The 21,903-nt window shown below is 42.6% G+C and overlaps 1 protein-coding gene across 2 annotated transcripts in view; it reads right to left on the minus strand.

The window, feature by feature from the left end:
- The window catches only part of mcf2a (MCF.2 cell line derived transforming sequence a), a 199,047-nt gene that overhangs the window by 130,136 nt on the left and 47,008 nt on the right, over positions 1-21,903 (minus strand). For both annotated transcript variants that reach the window (XM_060832397.1, XM_060832396.1), the window contains exons 3-4: positions 20,532-20,646; positions 3,378-3,468 (exon numbers count right to left, since the gene is read on the minus strand). In XM_060832397.1, the coding sequence (XP_060688380.1) occupies positions 3,378-3,468; positions 20,532-20,646 (206 nt within the window). The remainder of the gene's footprint in view (positions 1-3,377; positions 3,469-20,531; positions 20,647-21,903) is intronic.

The raw sequence follows: 21,903 nt of genomic DNA on the forward strand, positions 1-21,903 counted from the left end.
TTTCATTTCACGTTACATAAACTGAATTGGAAACAGAGGGGACAATCAGACGAGGGTGGAGATGGTCTCCTGGCTAAATTGCCATATGGGAAACAAAGGCTTTATAGGCCTCAGTTTTGGTCAATGATAATTGGTTCAAGTCCAAGACAAGGTATTTTCCTTGGGGAGTGGATGAGTCCAGAACTAGAGGGCACAGGTTAAGGTGAGAGGGGAAAACTTTAAAAGAGACCCAAGGGGCAAGTTGTTCATACAGAGGGCGGTACGTATATGGAATGAGCTGCCAGAGGAAGTGGTGGAGGCTGGTGCAATTGCAACATTTAAAAGGCATCTGGATGGGTATATGAATAGGAAGGCTTTGGAGGGATATGGGCCGGGTGCTGGCAGGTGGGACTAGATTAGATTAGGATATCTGGTCGGCATTGACGAGTTGGACTGAAGGATCAGTTTCCTTGCTGTACATCCCTGTGACTCGATGACACTAAGTCCTGCTGCAGAACTCAGTACAGTATTGAGAGAGGGCTGCTCAGTCAGAGAGACATCGTCTTTTGGCTGGACTATTAAACTGAGGGCCTATGAGCCCTCTCAAATGGATGGCAAAAGAGATCTTGCTGGTGTCATCAGTAATATTTGCATTTGGATAAGTATCACAAAAACAGACCATCAATTGCTAAACTTCAAAAGTACTAAATCAGCCTAAAACATTTTGGGATGTATAAATGTAATCCTTTGATTCAACCAGTTGAGGGAATTGGAGAGGCAGAGAGGAATTGCAGATTACGTGTTCCACTATTAGCTCTGTGTTCTTATCTTGTACCTGTGTCTTATGTCAGGAGGGTATAAGGCTGTGGGAGAGGATACCAGGAGGGAGAAGAGTTGATGCTTGAAGGGAGGAAGGAATTGGCAGTCGGGGGAAAGGGAATGCTCAGTCAGCACATGTGGCAACAAACAAGATAAAGGGAAGCAATGGATGTAATATATTTGGATTTTCACACATTAGGCTTCTGAATAAGAGCCGATGGATAGTATAAGCATGGTTAGAGGATTGGCTGATCAATAGAAGACAGAGTATTGCATTTTCACAATGGCAGCTTGTGGAAACTGGTGTGCCACAGGAATCAGTGCTGGCTCACAATTATTTACCATATAGATTCATGACTTGGATGAGGAAAGTGAATGTATTATTAGCAAATTTGCAAAAGACACAAAAAAAGGTGCGAAGACAAGTAGTGAGCATAACATAAACAGCCTTCAAAGTGACACAAACATGTGAAGTGAGTGTGCAAAAAGATGGGAGATGGAATATAATGAAGGAAAAAAAACTGAGATAATGCACTTTGGCAGGATGAATAGAAGAGCTGAATATTATTTAAATATGAAATTCTACAGAAAGAAAAGAAATTATCAAAACTATCATCTAAGTTTGGCAGATAATAGAGAAAATGGGTAATTGGGAAGGCAAATGGAATATTGGTCTTGACTTCAAAGGAAATGAAAAACTGTACAAGTTACTAGTCAGACCACAGCTGGAATGTTGTGGTTTTAGGGGCACTTATCTCAGGAAAGATATACTGGCATTGGAGGCAGTCCAGAGGTGGTTTGCTCGGCTGAAATCAACTATGGAGGGATTGTTTTCTGAGGGCAGATTGACGAGATTGAATTAGTCAAAAGTGAGGACTGCAGATACTGGAAACCAGAGTCTAGATTAGAGTGGTGCTGGAAAAGCACAGCAGGTCAGGCAGCATCCGAGGAGCAGGAAAATCCTAGATTGAACTTGTACTTGTTGGAGTTTAAAAGAGAGAGGTGACCTTATTGGAACAGACAAGATTCTTAGGGGGACTTGACAAGGTAGATGTGGAAAGGTGCTTCCTCGTGGAATTGTCTAAGGCCAGAAGGTATGATCTCAGAATAAAAGGTCACATATTTAAGGCAAAGCTGAGGAGGAATTTCTTCTTTCTGAGGACAGTGAATTTGTGGAATACTTTACTGCAGAGGGTTGTTGAGATTGGGCCATTAAATATGTTCAAGGCTGAGACAGACAGATATTTATTCAGTGGGAGGACCAAGGGTTATGGGAAAGGGCAGGAAAGTGGAGCTGAGGATTGTCAGATCAGCCATTGAATGATGGAGCAGACTCAGTGGGCTGACTGGCCTCTTTCTGCTCCTACGTCTAATGGTCTTGTCTGTTTCTGATCATCAACTCTGTTCAGACAGATCACAATTTGAAAACTTCAGCAATAGTGGAGTGGGAATTGACAACAATCAATGTCACCACCGCCAGGAAGCTCAGATCAGTCATCTTCTCTTGCCAAATGTAAACTTAAAATCCAACACAATATCCTCAAACAATATCCACAGTCATCATGCTTCAGACCTGTAGCTGCCTGGATCAATGATCCACAATTAGTCTCAGTTTTTTGGGAAAAGACTTTCACTCTGGCCCATTTACTCACTCCCCACATTTAGAATGCACCAGTAAAGCTGTTTTTAAGGTTCACTGAGAAAGTAAGGATTTTGTTCGGTTGAAAGGCACTATATCATTTCCAATCGGGCAATGACGTACAAAGTCAGATAGCCAAATGTCCATGATTTAGTCGATGTTTAATGGATTTTGAATCCTATTGTATTCTCAACAATTTATTGATATTCCTAAGCAACTGATCATTATAAATGAAAGGGACATGATATTTCAGACTGTCATTGCCAGCACTTAGTGGGTCACTCAGTATATTCAAGAACGACAGAAGGTTGTGTGCACAGCCCAGACCATCACAGGGGACAAACTTCCATCCATTTCCTCTGCCGTGGAAAAGCTGTCAACATCATCGAAGACTCCTCCCACCCCGGTAACGGTCTCCTACAACCTCTTCCGTCAGGCAGAAGATCCAGAAGCTTCAGCACACGCACCAACAAGTTCAGGAACAGTTTCTTCCCTGCTCTCTAACTTCCCATCATGCTGATCTTGCTTTGTGCATCTTCTGTGCAGTGTATGTGTCACTCTGTCTGAGCTCCCTATAATCTGTATGTCCTTGTTTACTGTAATTTGTCCGTAGTGCTCACGAACAAAGTTTTTCACTGTACTTAGGTACACGTGACAATAAATCAAATCAAGACTGAGACAGACATTTTTAACCAGGAAGCAAGATAAAGGGCTGTGGGGAAAGGCAGAAAAGTTGAGCTGATGATTATTAGATCAGCCATGATTGCATTGAATAGCTGTACAGACTCAAGGGAGGTGAGGAACTGTCCCCTTTACAGTCACATCCTGCAACAACTGCCCGGGTGCTGCTTGTTCTTACATCAGACGTTAAAGTAGCCAATACAGAAAGAGTCCTATTCATCACAAGCACTGAAGAGTGAACTGAAAATGAATTACATACCGCAATCTGGACCAGAGCTGCTTTGATGGACGTCCATGTATCCAGGCGCCTGTCCAAGATAATGATGAACTTGATTTCCGATTTGTGAACACTGTGAATACAAAAAAATGAGAAAACTGTCAAATAAGCTGAACAACAATTAATACAAAATACAGAAGATGGTGTCAAACAAACCCTCTCATGAAGGCTCTTCCCAATTCAGCTAATGAGTCTAAATGTCCAGAGCTACAGGGAACCTGAACTTTACCTCATGGTCCATTGGCTAGTGAGTCTGTGGAATTCTTTGCTCAGAGGGCTGTTGAGGCTCGGATGTTAAGTCGTTCAAGGCTGAGATAGATTTATAATCAGGGAGAGAACCAATGGTTATGGGGAAAAGGCAGCAAAGTGGAGCTGGGGGTGATCAGATTGTCGACGGGCAGAGCAGTCTCAATGACTGAATGGCCTACTTCAGCTCCTAAGTTTTGTGATCTTTTGGCCACATGTTGAACCAACAATGTAACTCCATCCAATTTTGTATTCCATACTTTGTCCTTTATTTGAAAAAAACTTTCAGGTGTGGCCAACACCTATAGTCCCTCACTAATTGTTCAATGAGACTTGTGTGACCATTGGAGTTTTGTGCAACCCATCTTAAAACTGGGTTGCTTGCCAGGTTACTTAAGTTAATAGTCAGCTCCAGTATGGGATTAGAGTGGTATGTAGAGAAGATCGACCCACAGTTCCCTTCCTTGATGGACATTACAAATAACGTCCACTTCAATAGTGCCTTTCACAACCCCTGAATATCCTAAAAAGTGCTTTCGAACCAATGTAATGCTTTTAAAATATGATCACTATTGTAATATAGGGAAAGCAGCAATCAATTCACACACACACATCAAAATTCCAAGAGCTATGAGATAATAGCCAGATCATTTATTTTAAGTGTTGTATGAAGGTTAAATATTGACACAGAAAAGCAGGGTGCTCACCCTTGCTCTAAATCAGTTGATGGTTTATTATCTCATCTGAAACATGGCACTCCCAATAGTATGGCACTCCCTCAAGTGTGATCAGTACAGCCTGGTGTGATTAAAACTCACGATCCCTGTCTCACATGGACCTGTAATCCAGAAACCCAGGGAATGATCTAGAAATATGGATTCAGGTCCCACTCCAGAAGCATTTTAATTTAATTTAAACATAAATGAAATTAATAAATCTGGATTATAAAGGTAATATGTAATGGGGTTATGACAAGTATAATTGATTATTAAAAAAAACTGGTTCACTCATGTCCTTTAGAGAAGGAAGTCTGCCATCCTTACCCAGTCTGGCCTACATGTGAGTCTAGACCCACAGCATTGTGGTTCACTGCTCTCTGAAATGGCCAAGCAAGCTTCTCTGTTCAAGAGTAATTAACGCTTGATTAAAGATTAAAGATGCTGGACTTGTCAGTGACACCCACACCATGAGAAAGGGAACAGTAAACTAAAACTATTAAAACATAATAATTCAGAAACTTGGAGATTGAAAAATAGCTATGCGTGGCTACTTGACTGCTAGATAAATTGTACACTGGGAAACTGGGTTTTGTTGTAACTATGTGGGGGCATTGCTCTGCATCTGTTGCCCGTGTCTTTCAAGAGGTCATTGGTTTGGAGGATGCTGTTGAAGTTTAGCCTCCCTAATGAATCCAGGAAAAAAAACATAAGAAATAGGATCAAGAGTAGGCTATTCGGCCCCTCAAACCTGCTCCACCATTCAATAAGACACGGCTGATCTGCTCCAGGCCTCAGCTCCTCATGGCCTTCAACCTCCCAATATTTAAAAATCTACCTCCTCTTTCAATACTTTTAGCGATCTATCCTTCAAACTCTCTGGGCTGGAAAATTCCAGACATTTCCAACTCTCTGGCAGAAGAAATTCCTTCGCATCTTCATTTTAAAGTAATATCTCCTTTTTCTGTAACTACGTCATTTCGTTTGTGGTTCCCACACTAGTGGAACCAGCTTCTCAACATCTAGCCTGTCAAGCCCCCTCAGAATTGTGCATACTTCAATAAAATCACTGTTGTTCTTCTAAACTCCGATGTGTAAAGGCTTAATCGATTTAAACATTCTTTATAAATCAAACCCTTCACCAAGGAATGAACCTGGTCAATTTATTTTGAACTATCTCCAATGTCAGTCCATCCTTTTCTAAATATAGAAACGAAAACTACACAGTATTCCCAGAGTGGCTACAGTAAGATAGCCCCATTGTCAGTCACTCTGTTCTGTCCAGAGTACATCTCTGAATCTGAGTGAGGCTTCAGAAGGACAATGTTTAAATCACAGTATTGTGCAATAACACCAGAGAGGCTCTTACTCTGTTAAATAAGGAAGTTTCACTCACCAACACTGTTCTCAATCTTTCTTGGAGCAATGCTGTAATTGAGTATACCAGGATCAGATCAGAATGGTGCTGGAAAAGGACAGCAGGTCAGGCAGCATCCGAGGAACAGGAAAATCGACCTTTCGGGCAAAAGCCCTTCATCAGGAATATACCAGGATCAGTCCAGGTGCAGAAATAAGTTATCATACATATGGTAAATCTGGCATCCTCTACAGGCTGAAAGTGAAACCTAAGCTTACCACTTCTGTACAGAATTACAATATGCTGATGAAGCATACATTCGTGCTTAACCTGAGAAAGAACTGCAACAGATAGTGGACATATTCACCAAAGTCAAGGACAGAAGGGGACTTGCCCTGAGCACCAGCAAAACCAATGTTTCTGAAGAGCTTGCATCTAATATATCAAAATCCAATGTCTTCCACTGAGATTCTTGGTGAAATTGGAAAAAAGAGTCTCAATTCCTACATTTTGGAAGCTATCTATCCCAAGAAAAACTGGCATTGGTAAGAGATACTCAACCTTATTCAATATCTATCTCAGCCCATGGTGCATCATCTACACAAGCCTTCCAAAACTGTGATCTCAGGCTCCAAATGAGAATCAGACACAACCAAGCAAAGACTCTCCATATATATCTCTGCAGCATGGAAGCCTGGATAACTTACAGACACCGTAATGAGGCCCTAGGACAACATTACTAACATTATCTCAAAGGATCTTGTGAATGTGGTGGGTGAACAAATAAAACAAGCAAGGACATCCTCCAATTGACACACCAGCAATGCAATTTGTGTTCAGGATCAGATTTGGAGGGAATCTATCTTAAGCAGATTAGACAGACCAGATGCATCAATAATTGCCCCTATTTGTCACTGTTACTGATTAAACAGTGTTCTGTATTATATCCTTTATAAGGCAGGGTTCAAGGGACAGATAAAGTCATAACAGATGGCTTCACTTTTACATGTTACTGAAGGTTCTTGCTACTTCTAAGAAGAAATGGCTTGGGGCCTGCCTTGTCTGATTAGTTTGATTTTTCAATGGAAACGCTATTTGTGGATGAGGAGATTTTGTGTACAAGACAAAAATAAATCACAACAATATTACCTTTAATTAAGTGTAATAAAGTGTAGTTATCTTTGTTCGGTCATACATATCTTAAGTATTGCTGAAGACAGAGACATGTTGAAGGTTTTAATTCTGCATTCATCAGGAGATTTACAACACCAATGATAATGGGAACAACATTTGGTATTGTGTGAGAAGAGGGTGCTGATTGGTTGGGAAGCGGACTCTGATTGGTGGATGCACTGCCATGGACTGTACCCATTACATGATGACTGACAGTTAACTGGCAGACTTGTTTATATTGAAACCAGGCAGGCTAAATCTACTTGGTCAAGGCATTGCTCTGAGGAATAAACCAGAAATTAGCTACCACATAATTTGTTAGACTGAAACTGACATAATGTTTTTTCTATCAATGAATAAAGGGCCCTATACATCTATCTTTGCCTTAAATAATTCTTTTAAAAAGGAGACCCTCTAGATTCTCTCAAAAGAGGAAACATAGTCTTTCCATCCACTCTGTCAAACCTCCTCAGGATCCTAAATATTAGAATCAAATCATCTCGTACTGCTCCATACTGCAGCAGATACAAACCTGTCATCCCAACCTTTCCTCATAAAACAAACTGCTCATCCCAGGTATTAGCCTAGTAAACCTATGGCCTGCTTTAAATATATTTAAATACTGATACAGAGCTATACTGTCTACAATATTCCAAGTGTGATGTCATAAGTGACCTGAAGCAGAAACTCACGACATTTGCATTCACTTCCTCTTACAGTAAACAATGGTGTAATATTCGCTTTCCTGATTACTTACTGTCCTTGCATACTCTCCTTTCGTGATACATATATAAAAACATCCAGATCTCTGCATCTCACAGTTCTGTAATCTCTCACTATTTACATAATATACATTTATTATAGCTGGAAAAATTGAACAGTTTGTCACATTCTACTCCATTTGTTCACTCACCTAACCCATCTGCAGTCCTTTAAAACCTTCTGTGTCCCCTTCACAACTTACTATTGAACATACCTTTGTGTCATCGGCACACTTAGCTCTCATACCTTCATCAAAGCTCATTGATGTAAATTGTAAATAGACAAAAGCATGGCACAGATCCCTGTGATACACCACTCATTACAACCTGCCAACCAGAAAAAGATCAATTTATGCCTGCATATATTAGTAAGTTAATTCTCACCTCATCTCATTCAGCCCTTTTGTTCAAGTTTAACCAAGGCTGCAATGAGGTCAGACGATGACTGATCCTATCATCACTTCATTGATGATTGTGTGTAGTCTAATACAATGATAATTGACTCTTCCCTCCAAGGCCCCACACCTCCACACTCACTTCCCTCCAAGGCCCACATCTCCACACTCATTTCCCTCCAAGGCAAACTTGCGCCCACACCTCCACACTCACTTCCCTCCAAGGCCCCAAGGGATCCTTCCATATCCGCCACAAGTTCACCTGCACCTCCACACACATCATCTATTGCATCCGCTGCACCCGATGTGGCCTCCTCTATATTGGTGAGACAGGCCGCTTACTTGCGGAATGCTTCAGAGAACACCTCAGGGACGCCCGGACCAACCAACCCAACCATCCCGTGGCTCAACACTTTAACTCTCCCTCCCACTCCACCGAGGACATGCAGGTCCTTGGACTCCTTCACCGGCAGAACATAACAACATGACGGCTGGAGGAGGAGCGCCTCATCTTCCGCCTGGGAACCCTCCAACCACAAGGTATGAATTCAGATTTCTCCAGTTTCCTCATTTCCCCTCCCCCCATCTTGTCTCAGTCGGTTCCCTCAACTCAGCACCGCCCTCCTAACCTGCAATCTTCTTCCTGACCTCTCCGCCCCCACCCCACTCCGGCCTATCACCCTCACCTTGACCTCCTTCCACCTATCCCACCTCCATCGCCCCTCCCCCAAGTCCCTCCTCCCTACCTTTTATCTTAGCCTGCTTGGCTACTCTCTCTCATTCCTGATGAAGGGCTTATGCTTGAAACGTCGAATTCTCTATTCCTGAGATGCTGCCTGGCCTGCTGTGCTTTGACCAGCAACACATTTTCAGCTGTGCTGAACTTGTCCTGGGTTTTGTTATTTTGGGCATGCCTGGGTGATGTTTCCATATATATGATGCCATTGTCCTTCAGGGTGGTAGAAGTTTGGGTTTCTAAGGTGCTGTCTTAAGAGCCTTGGCAAATATTTGCAGTCTCGATAGTACGCTGCTGCAACTGAGCATCAATAGAAGAGGGAATAGATGTTTGTGGTTGTACGGCCAATCAAGTAGGTCGTTGTCCACTTGGATGATGTCCAACTTCTGCGTGTTGCTGAAGTCTGTACTTATCCAGGTAAATGGGGAGTACTGTTGATGATACTTTCCATCACTTTACTGATAGTCGAAAGTAGACTAATGGGGTGATATTTGAATGTTTGCATTCATCACGTGAGATCATTATTTAATCTCAGTGTAGAATACCCATTCGAGTAGAGACTGCTCTATTTGATGAGCTCCTCATCCCAGCTACCCTTGTGATTATCTGATTTTTTCAGTCTTTTTTAGATTAAAACCTCTAATGATTATTCCTGTGCCTTTTTCACAACATCAAATTATTTTTGCTTTTATATTCTTTCCTGATATATGGTTACTCCTCAAGGATCTATACACCACCGTCACAAATTACCTCTTACTTTTATCATTTCTCAACATAAAATGATTCTGGATCATGGCTTTCTGCATTTGGGGCACCCCTCTCTATCAAGGTAATATCAGAGTTAATTAACAGGGCTACCTCGTTACCTATACCAAGCTACTGGTCCTTCTTAAATATCCTGTACTTGTCAATATTCAGGTCTCTGTAGTGGCTATCAGATCTTAATTATTCATTTCTAATTGCACAGTCAATTTGTTTTCCCACATGTTATATGCATTCAGATACACAGCCTTGAGCTTTATTGTTTCTATTATTCTTGTAACCTCTTATCTGTTGAGTTACTATTCGATTTCACTCTCTATTCTTTCTTGTCACAATCGGTTTATAATTTTCCCTAATAAAAGCTTTCTCTATCACCATGTTTCTACTCTTTGATTTATCACATGTTCACAAATTTGATGCCTTTTAGTTTAAGCTCCTTTCTATTTTCCTAGTTATGCAGCTCTGGCTGCATTAGAACACTGGCCACCATACAGGTCGTTTTACTATAACGCAGTAGTTGTGATCCTCTGCAAACTTGCGTTACAGAAAACCGTGACGTGAAGGTGCCAATGTTGAGCTGGGACAAAGTTAAAAATCACATGACAACAAGTTATAGTCCGACAGATTTATTTGAAATCGCAAGCTTTCGGAGCGCTGCTCCTTCCTCAGGTAAAGTTGAACAAGTTGAAAGAACCTCCACCCTGATGGACAATTGCAAAGACTGAGCATCCTACACTCTTTCCCTGTGTGTGTCCCCTTACCTGTCCCACTCACAGACATTCCAGGGGAGTGTGGAAAGTCACTGGGCCAACAAACCGTTAAACTCGGCTAATGGGGACATTGCTACATTTCCAGCTTGGCAGATAGTAGCATTTAAATTAAATGACTAAATTCAAAACATAACTCTGGTCTCAGTCTTGCTGACTATGTTAGCTATCATCAAACCCATCTGGTTCACTCATGTCCTTTAGGGAAGGAAATCTGCCACCCTTACATGGTCTGACCTACACGTGACTCCAGACTCACAGCAATGTGGTTGCTCTCTGAAATGGCCCCACAAGCCACTCAGTTCAAGGGAACTGCAACAAATGCCAGTGGCAGCCACATCTCTCTTGGCTGGTGGTGAGAAGGGCTCTGCCTCTGAGATCCTTTATGCAGGCCCGGACTCTCTGCTGCACCACACACTGCCCTCGAAGCGGCTGCGGAGGGGACGAGACTGTCACAAAACTCCTTCTGGAATGTGCCTACGCATAAGGAAGTCTGGAGAGGAATGCAGTGGTGTTTGGCGAGCGGGACTCCATGACACGGGACTCCATGCTCTACGGTCTGCTCCCCGGGACGCACACCGAGACGAACATCAACTGCGCCTGGAGGATCATCAACTCGGTGAAAGACGCTCTTTGGTCTGTCTGAAACCCGTTGATCTTCCAGCTGAAGGAGTTGACCCCGACTGAGTGTTGCAGACTGGCACATTCCGAGGTCCAGGACTACGTGTTGAGGGACACGGTGAAACTTGGGGCAGCTGCCGCCAAGGCGCGGGTGGGGAAAGACCACCGTGTAACATCTGCCTGCCTAAGAACAGGGGGCCCATGTAGTAAGGGGGCTCCGTTGACGCCTCAGCTAAATATATGGATAATAAACATACAGACCTGTATATACGAATGATTACTCTATCTCTGTATGCAAAGAAATGGAATGTTTACATATGTATGGCATGACCAATTGTACAGATCCTCAAAATATATTTATGAATAAAGCATATTTTTGAAATTAAAAAAAGTGGTAGCCACATCTCAGCCACTAAAGGAACATACACTCACCTGCCCCTGACCATTGGCCGCATTAAAAGAGCCTATCCTGAAGGAACATGACTGCCCCCTGATACAAAGGTAACTTATCCCTCCCTGATGTATCACAGGATCTGCAACTCAGCCTCAGCTCTGAAACTGTAGCCACCGTTACTTATGTGTGTGGAATGAACTGCCAGAGAGTGGTGGATGCAGGTACTGTTACAAGGTTTCAAAGACATTTGGGTAAGTTCATGACGAGGAAAGTGTTGCAGTGATATGGGACAATTGCAGGCAGGTGGGACTAGTTTATTTGGGAACATGGTAGGTGGGGATTGGTTAGATCGAAGGGTCTGTTCCCATGCTCTATGACCTGATGTGTTTGTCCTGAACCACACTGGCATCCAGAACTCCCACATGTTGTAGCTGTGACACATCACCCTTCCATCCACCTTGATGTGCTTGAATTAACCACCCACTTATTTATCTTTCTTCTTTATACATTTCTTCATGTTACCACCGGTTCCTATATTTCCAATTTTACAATTAGAATATACCTTAGCTACTTCCAAGACTCCCCAAACAGCTCACGTTTTACTCCTGTAGTGGGTAAGAACCAATCCTACAGGGTAACAAAAATTAGAAAACCAAAAAGCCCCTTTCTCCTACTTATTTAGAGGTTCCAATCACTAAACACCCAACGCTTTCTTCAAGTTTAAGTTTGCTCGTTGAACTGGAAGGTTTGTTTTCAGATGTTTTGTCACCATGCCAGGTAACATGATCAGTGAGCCTGTGAAGTGCTGGTGTTATATCCCGCTTTCTATTTATGTGTGTAGGTTTCTTTGGCTTTTTGGCGATGTCATTTCCAGTTCTTTTTCTCAGAGGATGGTAGATGGTGTGTCTGTGTTTGACTTGTCCTGGGATGGATGTCATAAAATCAGACAGTCATAGAGATGTACAGCACGGAAACAGACCCTTCAGTCCAACTCGTCCTTGCCGACCAGATATCCCAACTTAATCTAGTCCCATTTGCCAGCACATGGTCCATATCTCTCCAAACCCTTCCTACTCATATACCCATCCAAATGCCTTTTAAATGTTGTAACAGTACCAGCCTCCACCACTTCCTCTGGCAGTTCATTCCATACACGCACCACCCTCTGCGTGAAATAATTGCCCTTAGGTTCCTTTTGTATCTTTCCCTTCTCACCCTAAACCTATGCCCTCTAGTTCTGGGCTCCCCCACACCAGGTAAAAGACCTTGCCTGTTTACCCTATCCATGCCCCTCATAATTTTGTAAACCTCTATAGGGTCACCCCTCAGCCTCCGAAGCTCCAAGGAAAACAGCCCCAGCCTGTTCAGCCTTTCCCTGTAGCTCAAATCCTCCAAACCTGGCAACATCGTTGTGAATGATTTCTGAACCTTTTCAAGTTTCACAACATCCTTCCAATGTCAACCGGAACTCTATCAACAATTACATTGATTTGGACCCCATCTGCCATTGTCTGAGAAAAAGAACCAGAAATGACATCATCAAACGCTCAAAGAAATGTAAACACATAAATAGGAAGTGGGACATAACATCAGCGCTTCACTGGAGACTCACTGATGATGTTACCTAGTATGGTGACAAAACGTCTGAAACCAAACCTTCCAGCTCAGCGAGCAAACTCACATTCAAAAGCTCCACCTGAGCTACAAATCTTTTCAAAACTCGCTAACTCTGTTCAAAACTGTTCAGTACTAAGTCACACTGAGATGCTTAGTTTTATATGCAGAGAGTTTCCATATACTCAATGGACAGAATGACCTCCTTTTTTTCTGTTATCATTCTATCACTCTATGATGGATAGCCGAACAGATTCAGGAACTGAATGAGCTGACTTGAATTGAATTTATTGTCACATGTAAGAGGCAGTGAAAAACTGCTGCTGTCATTTGAACATACTATCATTTTTTTAAGTTGTTAGATTCTATGTCTGTCCAACACTGCTAGGTACAGTTTGCGACAATGATATCCCAAAGAATATCTGAACTGAAAGCCGTACCCTGAAGAGCAAACAAAGCTATTGGAGCAAAGGTGAATGTTTTTCCTTATGAGAATCAATTTGAGTTGAAGGAATGTGTTAGTTTAAACTTAATGTGAAATTGGCAGGCCATTTGAATGACACAGTAAGTCAGTATTGTTTAGTTATAGCATAACCACATTCAACATCACCACTGGCAGAACAAAGGAGGAAATCAGAATTATTTTTCTCTATATGTCAGGTTATTACAACAGGGAAGCCTTCATTTCTCAGAGACAGATGAAGCTAATTCTTCTGCATCTCATTTCTGAAGTAGACTAAAGAAAATGCACAGTGACAATGGATGGGAACTCCAAATGTCTGATGTTTCTCAATCAAGTTTAAAATTATTACTCTATCAAGTTTAAAATTATTACAGTACAAACAGACTTGGAACAGAAATCTATGGAATTCCCTGCCCAGTGAAGCAGTTGAGGCTATCTTGTTAAATGTTTTTAAGGCAAGGATGGATAGATTTTTTAACAGTGAAGGAAGTAAGGGTTATGGTGAGCGGGTGGGTAAATGGAGCTGAATCCACAAAAAGACCAGCCATGATCTCACTGAATGGTGGAACAGGCGCGACAGGCCAGATAGCCCACCCTTGCTCCTAGTTCTTACCTCCTTAGTTTCGTATGACTTAAACATTTCATATTAATGGTTAGTCTGTGGCAGCATCCTGATCACTTAAAACAAAATTATTGCCATACATTTGATGTGCTAAGGTTCCCATTTATCATCCATTCCTTGAGAAAGCAGAGCCTGACCTTCCCAAACAACTACGGTGCACGTGATAAAGGTAAACAGTGTCAAGAGTTCAGTCACAGCATTGGTGAAGGAACTGACAACATATGTCCCTGTAAGGATGGAGTTTAGCTTGGAGATAAGGCTATGTCATAATCCCAGATCATGGTAATACTGGACAAGAACTGTGTAGGATTTGGTATGTCATGCTGTGGCTGTATAGGGCATTGGTTCAGCCATTTTTTGGAATACTGCCTTCATTTCTGGTCTCCTTGTTATAAGAAAGATGTTGTGAAACTTGAAAGGTTTTAGGAAAAATTTACAAAGATGTTGCCAGAGTTGGAGGACTTGACCTACAAGGAAAGGCTAAATAGGCTGGGGCTGTTTTCCCTGGAGTGTTGCAGGCTGAAGGGTGACCTTACAGAGGTTTATAAAAAATATGAGGATTATGGATAGGGTAAATAGACAAGGTCTATTTCCCAGGGGGAGTCTGAAACCAGAGGGCATAGGTTTAAGATAAAAGGTGAAAGATAAAAGGGGATCTAAGGAGCAATTATTTCACACAGAGGGTGGTGCGTGTCTGCAGTGGGCTGCCAGATGAAGTGGTGGAGGCTGGTACAGTTACAACATTTAAAAGGCATCTGAATGGGTATAAGAATAGGAAGGGTTTGGAGGGGTATGGGCCAAAGAGTCTGTTTCCATTTTGTACAGCTCTATGATTCTATGACTGTAAGTCAGATTCCAGAATCAAACATCTCTTGATGTCTAAGAAACATAGAAGATAGGAGCAAGAGGCCATTTGGCCCTTCGAGTCTGCTCTACCATTCATTTCGAAAATGGCTGATCGCCCAATTCATCTGGCATGTTTAGTTTTTTTTAGTTAGTTAAGGTGGTGGTTAGTCACTAAAACATATTCACACAAAGCTGCAGATGTTATTTAACAACAGAACATAAGTTTATTACTCAAAAGGAGGGAAAAAAAGGAATAAACCAAGTGATAAACATTTGGCTGACAGTCTTAATCCAAACGGCAGAGTAACATTTCAAAACTGAACACTAGAGAAGTCTGAGAACCTGAATTCTGAGGAAGAGTTATACCAGGCTTTCTCTCCACATATGCTGCCAGACCCTGCTCAGTTTCTCCAAAATTCTGTTTTTATTTCATCTTTTCAACATCTTCAGTATTTTTGCTATTATTTTAAATAACTTTTCAACCCTATTTCACAATACAGTCCATTACACAGACTCAAGTCCAGAGAGATTATTGTCCAAACTCAACATTTTAAACTTTGTTCAATTGGCTTATTCCAGTTTCTTTTCCAAGTTCTGTGAAGCCAGTTTCACAATTTCTTTCTGAGTGTGATTGTTTGACAATGCCATAGTTCGGAGGGCCTAAACATACCCAGTTCAAACAACCTGAATATTTCTACACACATTCTCCGAGCTTGGAAATTCTTGTTTCTTAGGAAGGGATAGACAACATGGCTTTGTGCATGGGAAATCATGTTTCACAAACTTGATAGAGTTTTTACAAGAAGTAATAAAGAAGATTGATGAGGGCAGAGCAGTAGATGTGATCTATATAGACTTCAGTAAGGGGTTCGACAAGGTTCCCCATGGGAGACTGGTTAGCAAGGTTAAATCTCATGGAATACAGGAAGAACTAGCCATTTGGATACAGAACTGGCTCAAAGGTAGAAGACAGAGGGTGGTGGTGGAGGGTTGTTTTTCAGACTGGAGGCCTGTGACCAGTGGAGTACCACAAGGATCAGTGCTGGGTCCTCTACTTTTCATCATTTATATAAATGATTTGGATGCATGCATAAGAGGTACAGTTATTAAGTTTGCAGAAGACACCAAAATTGGAGGTATAGTGGACAGCAAAGAGGATTAACTCAGATTACAACAGGATCAGAACCAGATGGGCTAATGGGCTGAGAAGTGGCAGATGGAGTTTAATTCAGATAAATGCGAGGTGCTACGTTTTGGGAAAGCAAATCTCAGCAGGACTGATACACTTAATGGTAAGGTCCTAGGGAGTGTTGCTGAACAAAGAGACCTTGGAGTGCAGGTTCATAGCTCCTTGAAAGTGGAGTCGCAGGTAGACAGGATAGTGAAGAAGGTGTTTGGTATGCTTTCCTTTATTGGTCAGAGTATTGAGTACAGGAGTTGGGAGGTCATGTTGTGGCTGTACAGGACATTGGTTAGGCCACTGTTGGAATATTGCATGCAATTCTGGTCTCCTTCCTATCGGAAAGATGTTGTGAAACTTGAAAGGGTTCAGAAAAGATTTACAAAGCTGTTGCCAGGGTTGGAGGATTTGAGCTACAGGGAGAGGCTGAACAGGCTGGGGCTGTTTGACCTGGAGCATTGGAGGCTGAGGGGGTGACCTTATAGAGGTTTACAAAATTATGAGGGGCATGGAAAGGATAAATAGACAAAGTCTTTTTCCTGGGGTGTGGGAGTCCAGAACGAGAGGGCATAGGTTTAGGGTTAGAGGGGAAAGATATAAAAGAGACCCAAGGGGCAACGTTTTCATGCGGAGGATGGTACATGTATGGAATGAGCTGCCAGAGGAAGTGGTGGAGGCTGGTACAATTGCAACATATAAGAGGCATTTGGATGGGTATATGAATAGGAAGGGTTTGGAGGGATATGGGCCGGGTGCTGGCAGGTGGGAGTAGATTGGGTTGGGATATCTGGTCAGCATGGATGGGTTGGACCAAAGGGTCTGTTTCTGTGTTGTACATCTCTATGACTCTAAATGAATTGAAAAAGTTGATTTCTCTGCTCTCAAGTTAAACTAAAACTAATCACTTCCTTGTTTTTCCCATGTCTGTCATAAACTCACTACTGTAAAGATCTTATCTTTAAACACTACAAAGATTCTCCAATGCACTTGACTAGTTACATGCTTTCTTAATAATTATGTAATATTAAATGTAGATAGGATGGTAAAGAAGGTGTATGGCATGCTTGCTTTTATTGATCAAAGAATTGAGTATAAGAGTCAGGATGTCATGTTGCAGCTTTATCAGACTTTGGTTAGGCCATACTGAGAATTACATTCAATTCTGGTAGCCACATTTCAGGAAGGATGTGGAGGCTTTGGAGAAGGTGTTGAAGAGTTTTACTAGGATGCTGCCTGGATTAGAGGGTTTGAGCTATAAGGAAAGGCGAGAAAAACTCAGCTTGTTTTCTCTGGAGTGGCAGAAGCTGAGGGGAGGTTTGATTGAAATCTGTAAAATTATGAGGTGCATTGATGGGGTTGACAGTCAGAATCTTTTTTCCCAGAAGTTGAAATGTCTAAAACTAGGGTGCATGCATTTAAGTTGAAAGTTCAAAGGAGTTATGAGGTGCAAGTTTTTGACACTGATAGTGGTAGAGTGTGGAATAACCTGCCAGGGATGGTATTGGAGGCAGATACAATAGGGGCATTTAAGGGACTTTTAGACAGGCATATGGATATGCAAAAAATGGAGGGATATGGACCAAGGCCAGGCAGAAGGGATTAGTTTAATTTGGTATCATGTTTGGCCCAATCATATTTGGTATCATTGAGGGCTGAAGGGCTTGTTCCTGTGATGTACTGTCATGTTCTATGAAACAAAGAGAAATTTCTTGACTCAACGTATTGAGAATCTTTAGAGTTTTCTATCATGGACGGTTATAGGGGGGTTCAGTTGTTGAGTTCATTCAAGACAGGGATCATTAGATTTTTAGATATGAAGGGAATCAAGGAATGTAGTGTTAGTGAAGGAGAATGGGGTGAAGGCAGAAGGTCTGTGATGGAACAATACTTTACTTTTCTCTTGTTCTTGAGGGAGTTGCAGTGATGGGGTGAAAGAGTGGTGAAGGGGCAGGGACTAAAATTCCTCAGCCAACCTTTCAAAAGGGTTTCTTTGCATGCTGAATTCTGCACAATTTTGAGGTCTACACCTGCCAATCCACCATTGCCCTGGTTGAGCTCACTGGTTACTCTAATATGCAACAAGAAAAAGTGTTGTCTACTACAGTATCTGGTGCTACTGGGACTAGAGAGAGCTCAAAGGTGGTATTTCCACTCCATCCTCCTTAATCACCCACTCAACCATCCCCATCCCAAACTCCCAAGTGAGGAGTAAAAATTAATTAAAACTGGAGTGTTAAAAGGCTGTAGAATAGCCAATATCAACAGCAATGCATTCTGGGCTGACTCTCTGGCTGAGGGGAGGACATTAACCCACCACCTGAAGAATGCTATCCATGATAGTATTCACTAGTGAGACAGGCTGAAGGGGCTGGATGGCTTCCTCCAGGTCCTATATAGAACATAGAAGGATACAGCGCAGTACAGGCCCTTCGGCCCTCGATGTTGCGCCGACCGAATCCTACCTAACCTATACTAGCCCAATAACTTCCAAATGCCTATCCAATGCCCGCTTAAATGACCATAAAGAAGGAGAGTTCACCACTGATACGGGCAGGGCATTCCATGAACTCACAACCCGCTGTGTGAAGAATCTACCCCTAACATCTGTCCTATACCTACCACCCCTTAATTTAAAGCTATGTCCCCTAGTAACACCTGACTCCATTAGCGGTAAAAGGTTCTTAGTATCTACCCTATCTAAACCCCTAATCATCTTATACACTTCTATCAGATCTCCCCTAAACCTTCTCTTCTCCAATGAGAACAGCCCCAAGTGCCTCAGCCTTTCCTCATAAGATTTTCCTACCATTCCAGGCAACATCCTGGTAAACCTCCTCTGCACTCGTTCTAAAGCTTCCACATCCTTCCTATAGTATGGCGACCAAAACTGCACACAATACTCCAGATGAGGCCGCACCAGAGTCTTATACAACTGCAACATGACCTCAGGACTCCGGAACTCAATTCCTCTGCCAATAAAGCCCAGTACACCATATGCCTTCCTCACAGCACTATTTACCTGGGTGGCAACTTTCAGAGATCTGTGTACATGGACACCAAGATCCCTCTGCTCATCCACACTACCAAGTAGCCTACCATTAGCCCAGTAATCCATCATCTTGTTATTCCTACCAAAGTGAACGACTTCGCACTTAGCTACATTGAATTCCATTTGCCACATTTCCGCCCAGCTCTGCAACTTATCTATATCCCGCTGTAACCTACCACTTCCTTCCTCACTATCCACAACTCCACCGACTTTTGTGTCATCCGCAAACTTGCTTACCCAGCTTTCAAGTCCTTCCTCTAGATCATTTATAAAGATAACAAAAAGCAATGGTCCCAAAACAGATCCTTGTGGTACACCGCTAGTAACTGCGCTCCAAGATGAACATAATCCATCAACTACTACCCTCTGTCTCCTTCCAGCCAGCCAATTCCTAATCCAAACCTCTAATGTATCCTCAATGCCATACCTCCGAAGTTTTAGCATTAGCCTACCATGGGGAACCTTATCGAACGCCTTACTAAAATCCATATACACAACATCTACTGCTTTACCCTCATCCACTTCCTTGGTCACCTTCTCAAAGAACTCAATAAGGTTTGTGAGGCACGACCTGCCCTTCACAAAACCATGCTGGCTATCCCTGATCACGTTATTCCTACCCAGATGTTCATAAATCTTATCCCTTACCATTCTCTCTAAGACTTTGCCCACCACTGAAGTCAGACTCACTGGCCTATAGTTGCTAGGGCTATCCCTACTCCCTTTCTTGAACAATGGGACCACATTCGCTATCCTCCAGTCCTCTGGTACTATTCCTGTTGACAACGACGACATAAAAATCCAGGCCAATGGCTCTGCTATCTCCTCCCTAGCTTCCCATAGGATCCTGGGGTAAATGCCATCAGGCCCAGGAGACTTATCTATATTCATCCTTTCCAATATTCCCAAAACCTCTTCCCTGCATATTTCCAGGGCATCCATTCTAATTATTTGTGATTCCAGTTCTTAAATACCCTGCACCCTCTCGGGGTGGGAGAGTGGCTCTAAATGAAGAGTGAGGATAGGTTGCAGCCAATATTCATCCCAACAGTTCCCAGCATACGTTATCCCATCCTCATGCCATATCAAAGTACTTGACAAAGTGGCCCTTATCCTTGCACTGTCCATTTGTCAAGTATGCAGTCAAGTAAAGGACAGAACTACAGCACGGTGTAGAATAATTGAGTAATATTGAAGCTGGATAATCACATGAACGGGAAAGGGACAGAAGGACATGCTTATGAGGTGGGATGAAGAAGGAAATTGTTGTGGAGATAAACACCAGGGTGGAGGCCAAATGGCCTTTTGTTGTGTAAAAATTGACTGATCGCAGGGATCTTTCTTCAGGCAGTTTCCCTGGCAAACGAGCTCCAGTGAGCAGAGGGGTTCAGCAGTTTGTGAAACTCACACTGGAGAAGGAGGATCAGTGCCTACCTTGGAATAGCAGTCAAGTACGTAAGAACCTTCTCAATGACCTCGCCTGGAATCTCACTGAAGCTGGGGCACTCAGGGAAAGTAATAATCACAGCATCATCCTTTCCACGTCCACCTATTGAGAATGACAGGATAATATCAGAATAGCATCACTGTGTAACGGGCTATTGTGCTCTGATTGATATACCACTACGGGACTGAGAAAAAAAACCATGTTAAACAAAACCGAGGGAGACAGGATGAGACAGTGTTGGGTGAGAAGACATTTGTGTGAAGCATACATGCTGATAGGTACTAGCCTGAGCTGAATGGCCTGTGGCTGTGCTGTAAATTAGACAGAATTCTCTGCCTTATTGTTGTTAAGAACAGAAAAACGGTGATTGCTTAAGTGACAAGAGCTCTGCTGGAACATCAAATAGTTAGAGGGAAATTACTTTCCCCACTTAACTATTTACAACAAACCTTGCTGTTTTTTCTCACCAGTTTGTCAATTATAATCTTTTTCACAGTGCGTATAATCACCGACACCTCACTCAACACTGATTTATAACCTTCAGGAACTGCTGCACAGTCTGGGGCTCTTTCCTTAATATAATAACAGACCAGGAAGAACCATATAGAGGTCTTTCAAATTGTGAAGGGCTTCAATAGGGTACATACAGAAACTATGTCTAACCACCACCTCTTGACTTTAAAGGTATTACCATCACTGAATCCCCCACCATCAACATCTGTGGCGATGACCATCGACCAGAAACTCAACAGGTCGTTGTATCAATACAGTCACTACTACAGCAGGTCAGAGGCTAGGAAGCTTGCAGCGAGTAACTCACCTCCTGATTCCCCAAAGCCTGTCCACCATCTACAAGGCACCAGTCAGGAGTGTGATGGAATACTCCTCATTTGCCTGAGGTGCACTCCAACAACACTCATGAAGCTTGACACCATCCAGGACAAAGCAGCCCTCTTGACTGGCACATCCACAAGCATCCACTCCCTCCACCACTGACACTCAGTAGCAGCAGTGTGTACCATCTACAGATGCACTGCAGAAATTCACCAAAGATCTTCAGATAGTACCTTCCAAGCCACGACTGCTTCCTACTAGAAGGACAAGGGCAACAGACACATGGAAACAACCGCCTTCAATTTCCCCTCCAAGCCATTCACCACCCTGACTTGAAAAGTTATTGTTGATCCTTCACTGTCATGGTATCACAATCCTGGAATTCCCTCCCTAATGGCATTGTGGGTCAACCCACAGCAGGTGGACTGCAATAGTTCAAGAAGGCAGCTCACCACCACCTTCCTGAGAGGCAACTGGGGACAGGCAATAAATGCTGGCCCAGCCAGTGACACCTACATCCCAGAA

The sequence above is a fragment of the Hemiscyllium ocellatum genome, chromosome 11, assembly GCF_020745735.1.
Source record: "Hemiscyllium ocellatum isolate sHemOce1 chromosome 11, sHemOce1.pat.X.cur, whole genome shotgun sequence".
NCBI lineage: Eukaryota > Metazoa > Chordata > Chondrichthyes > Orectolobiformes > Hemiscylliidae > Hemiscyllium > Hemiscyllium ocellatum.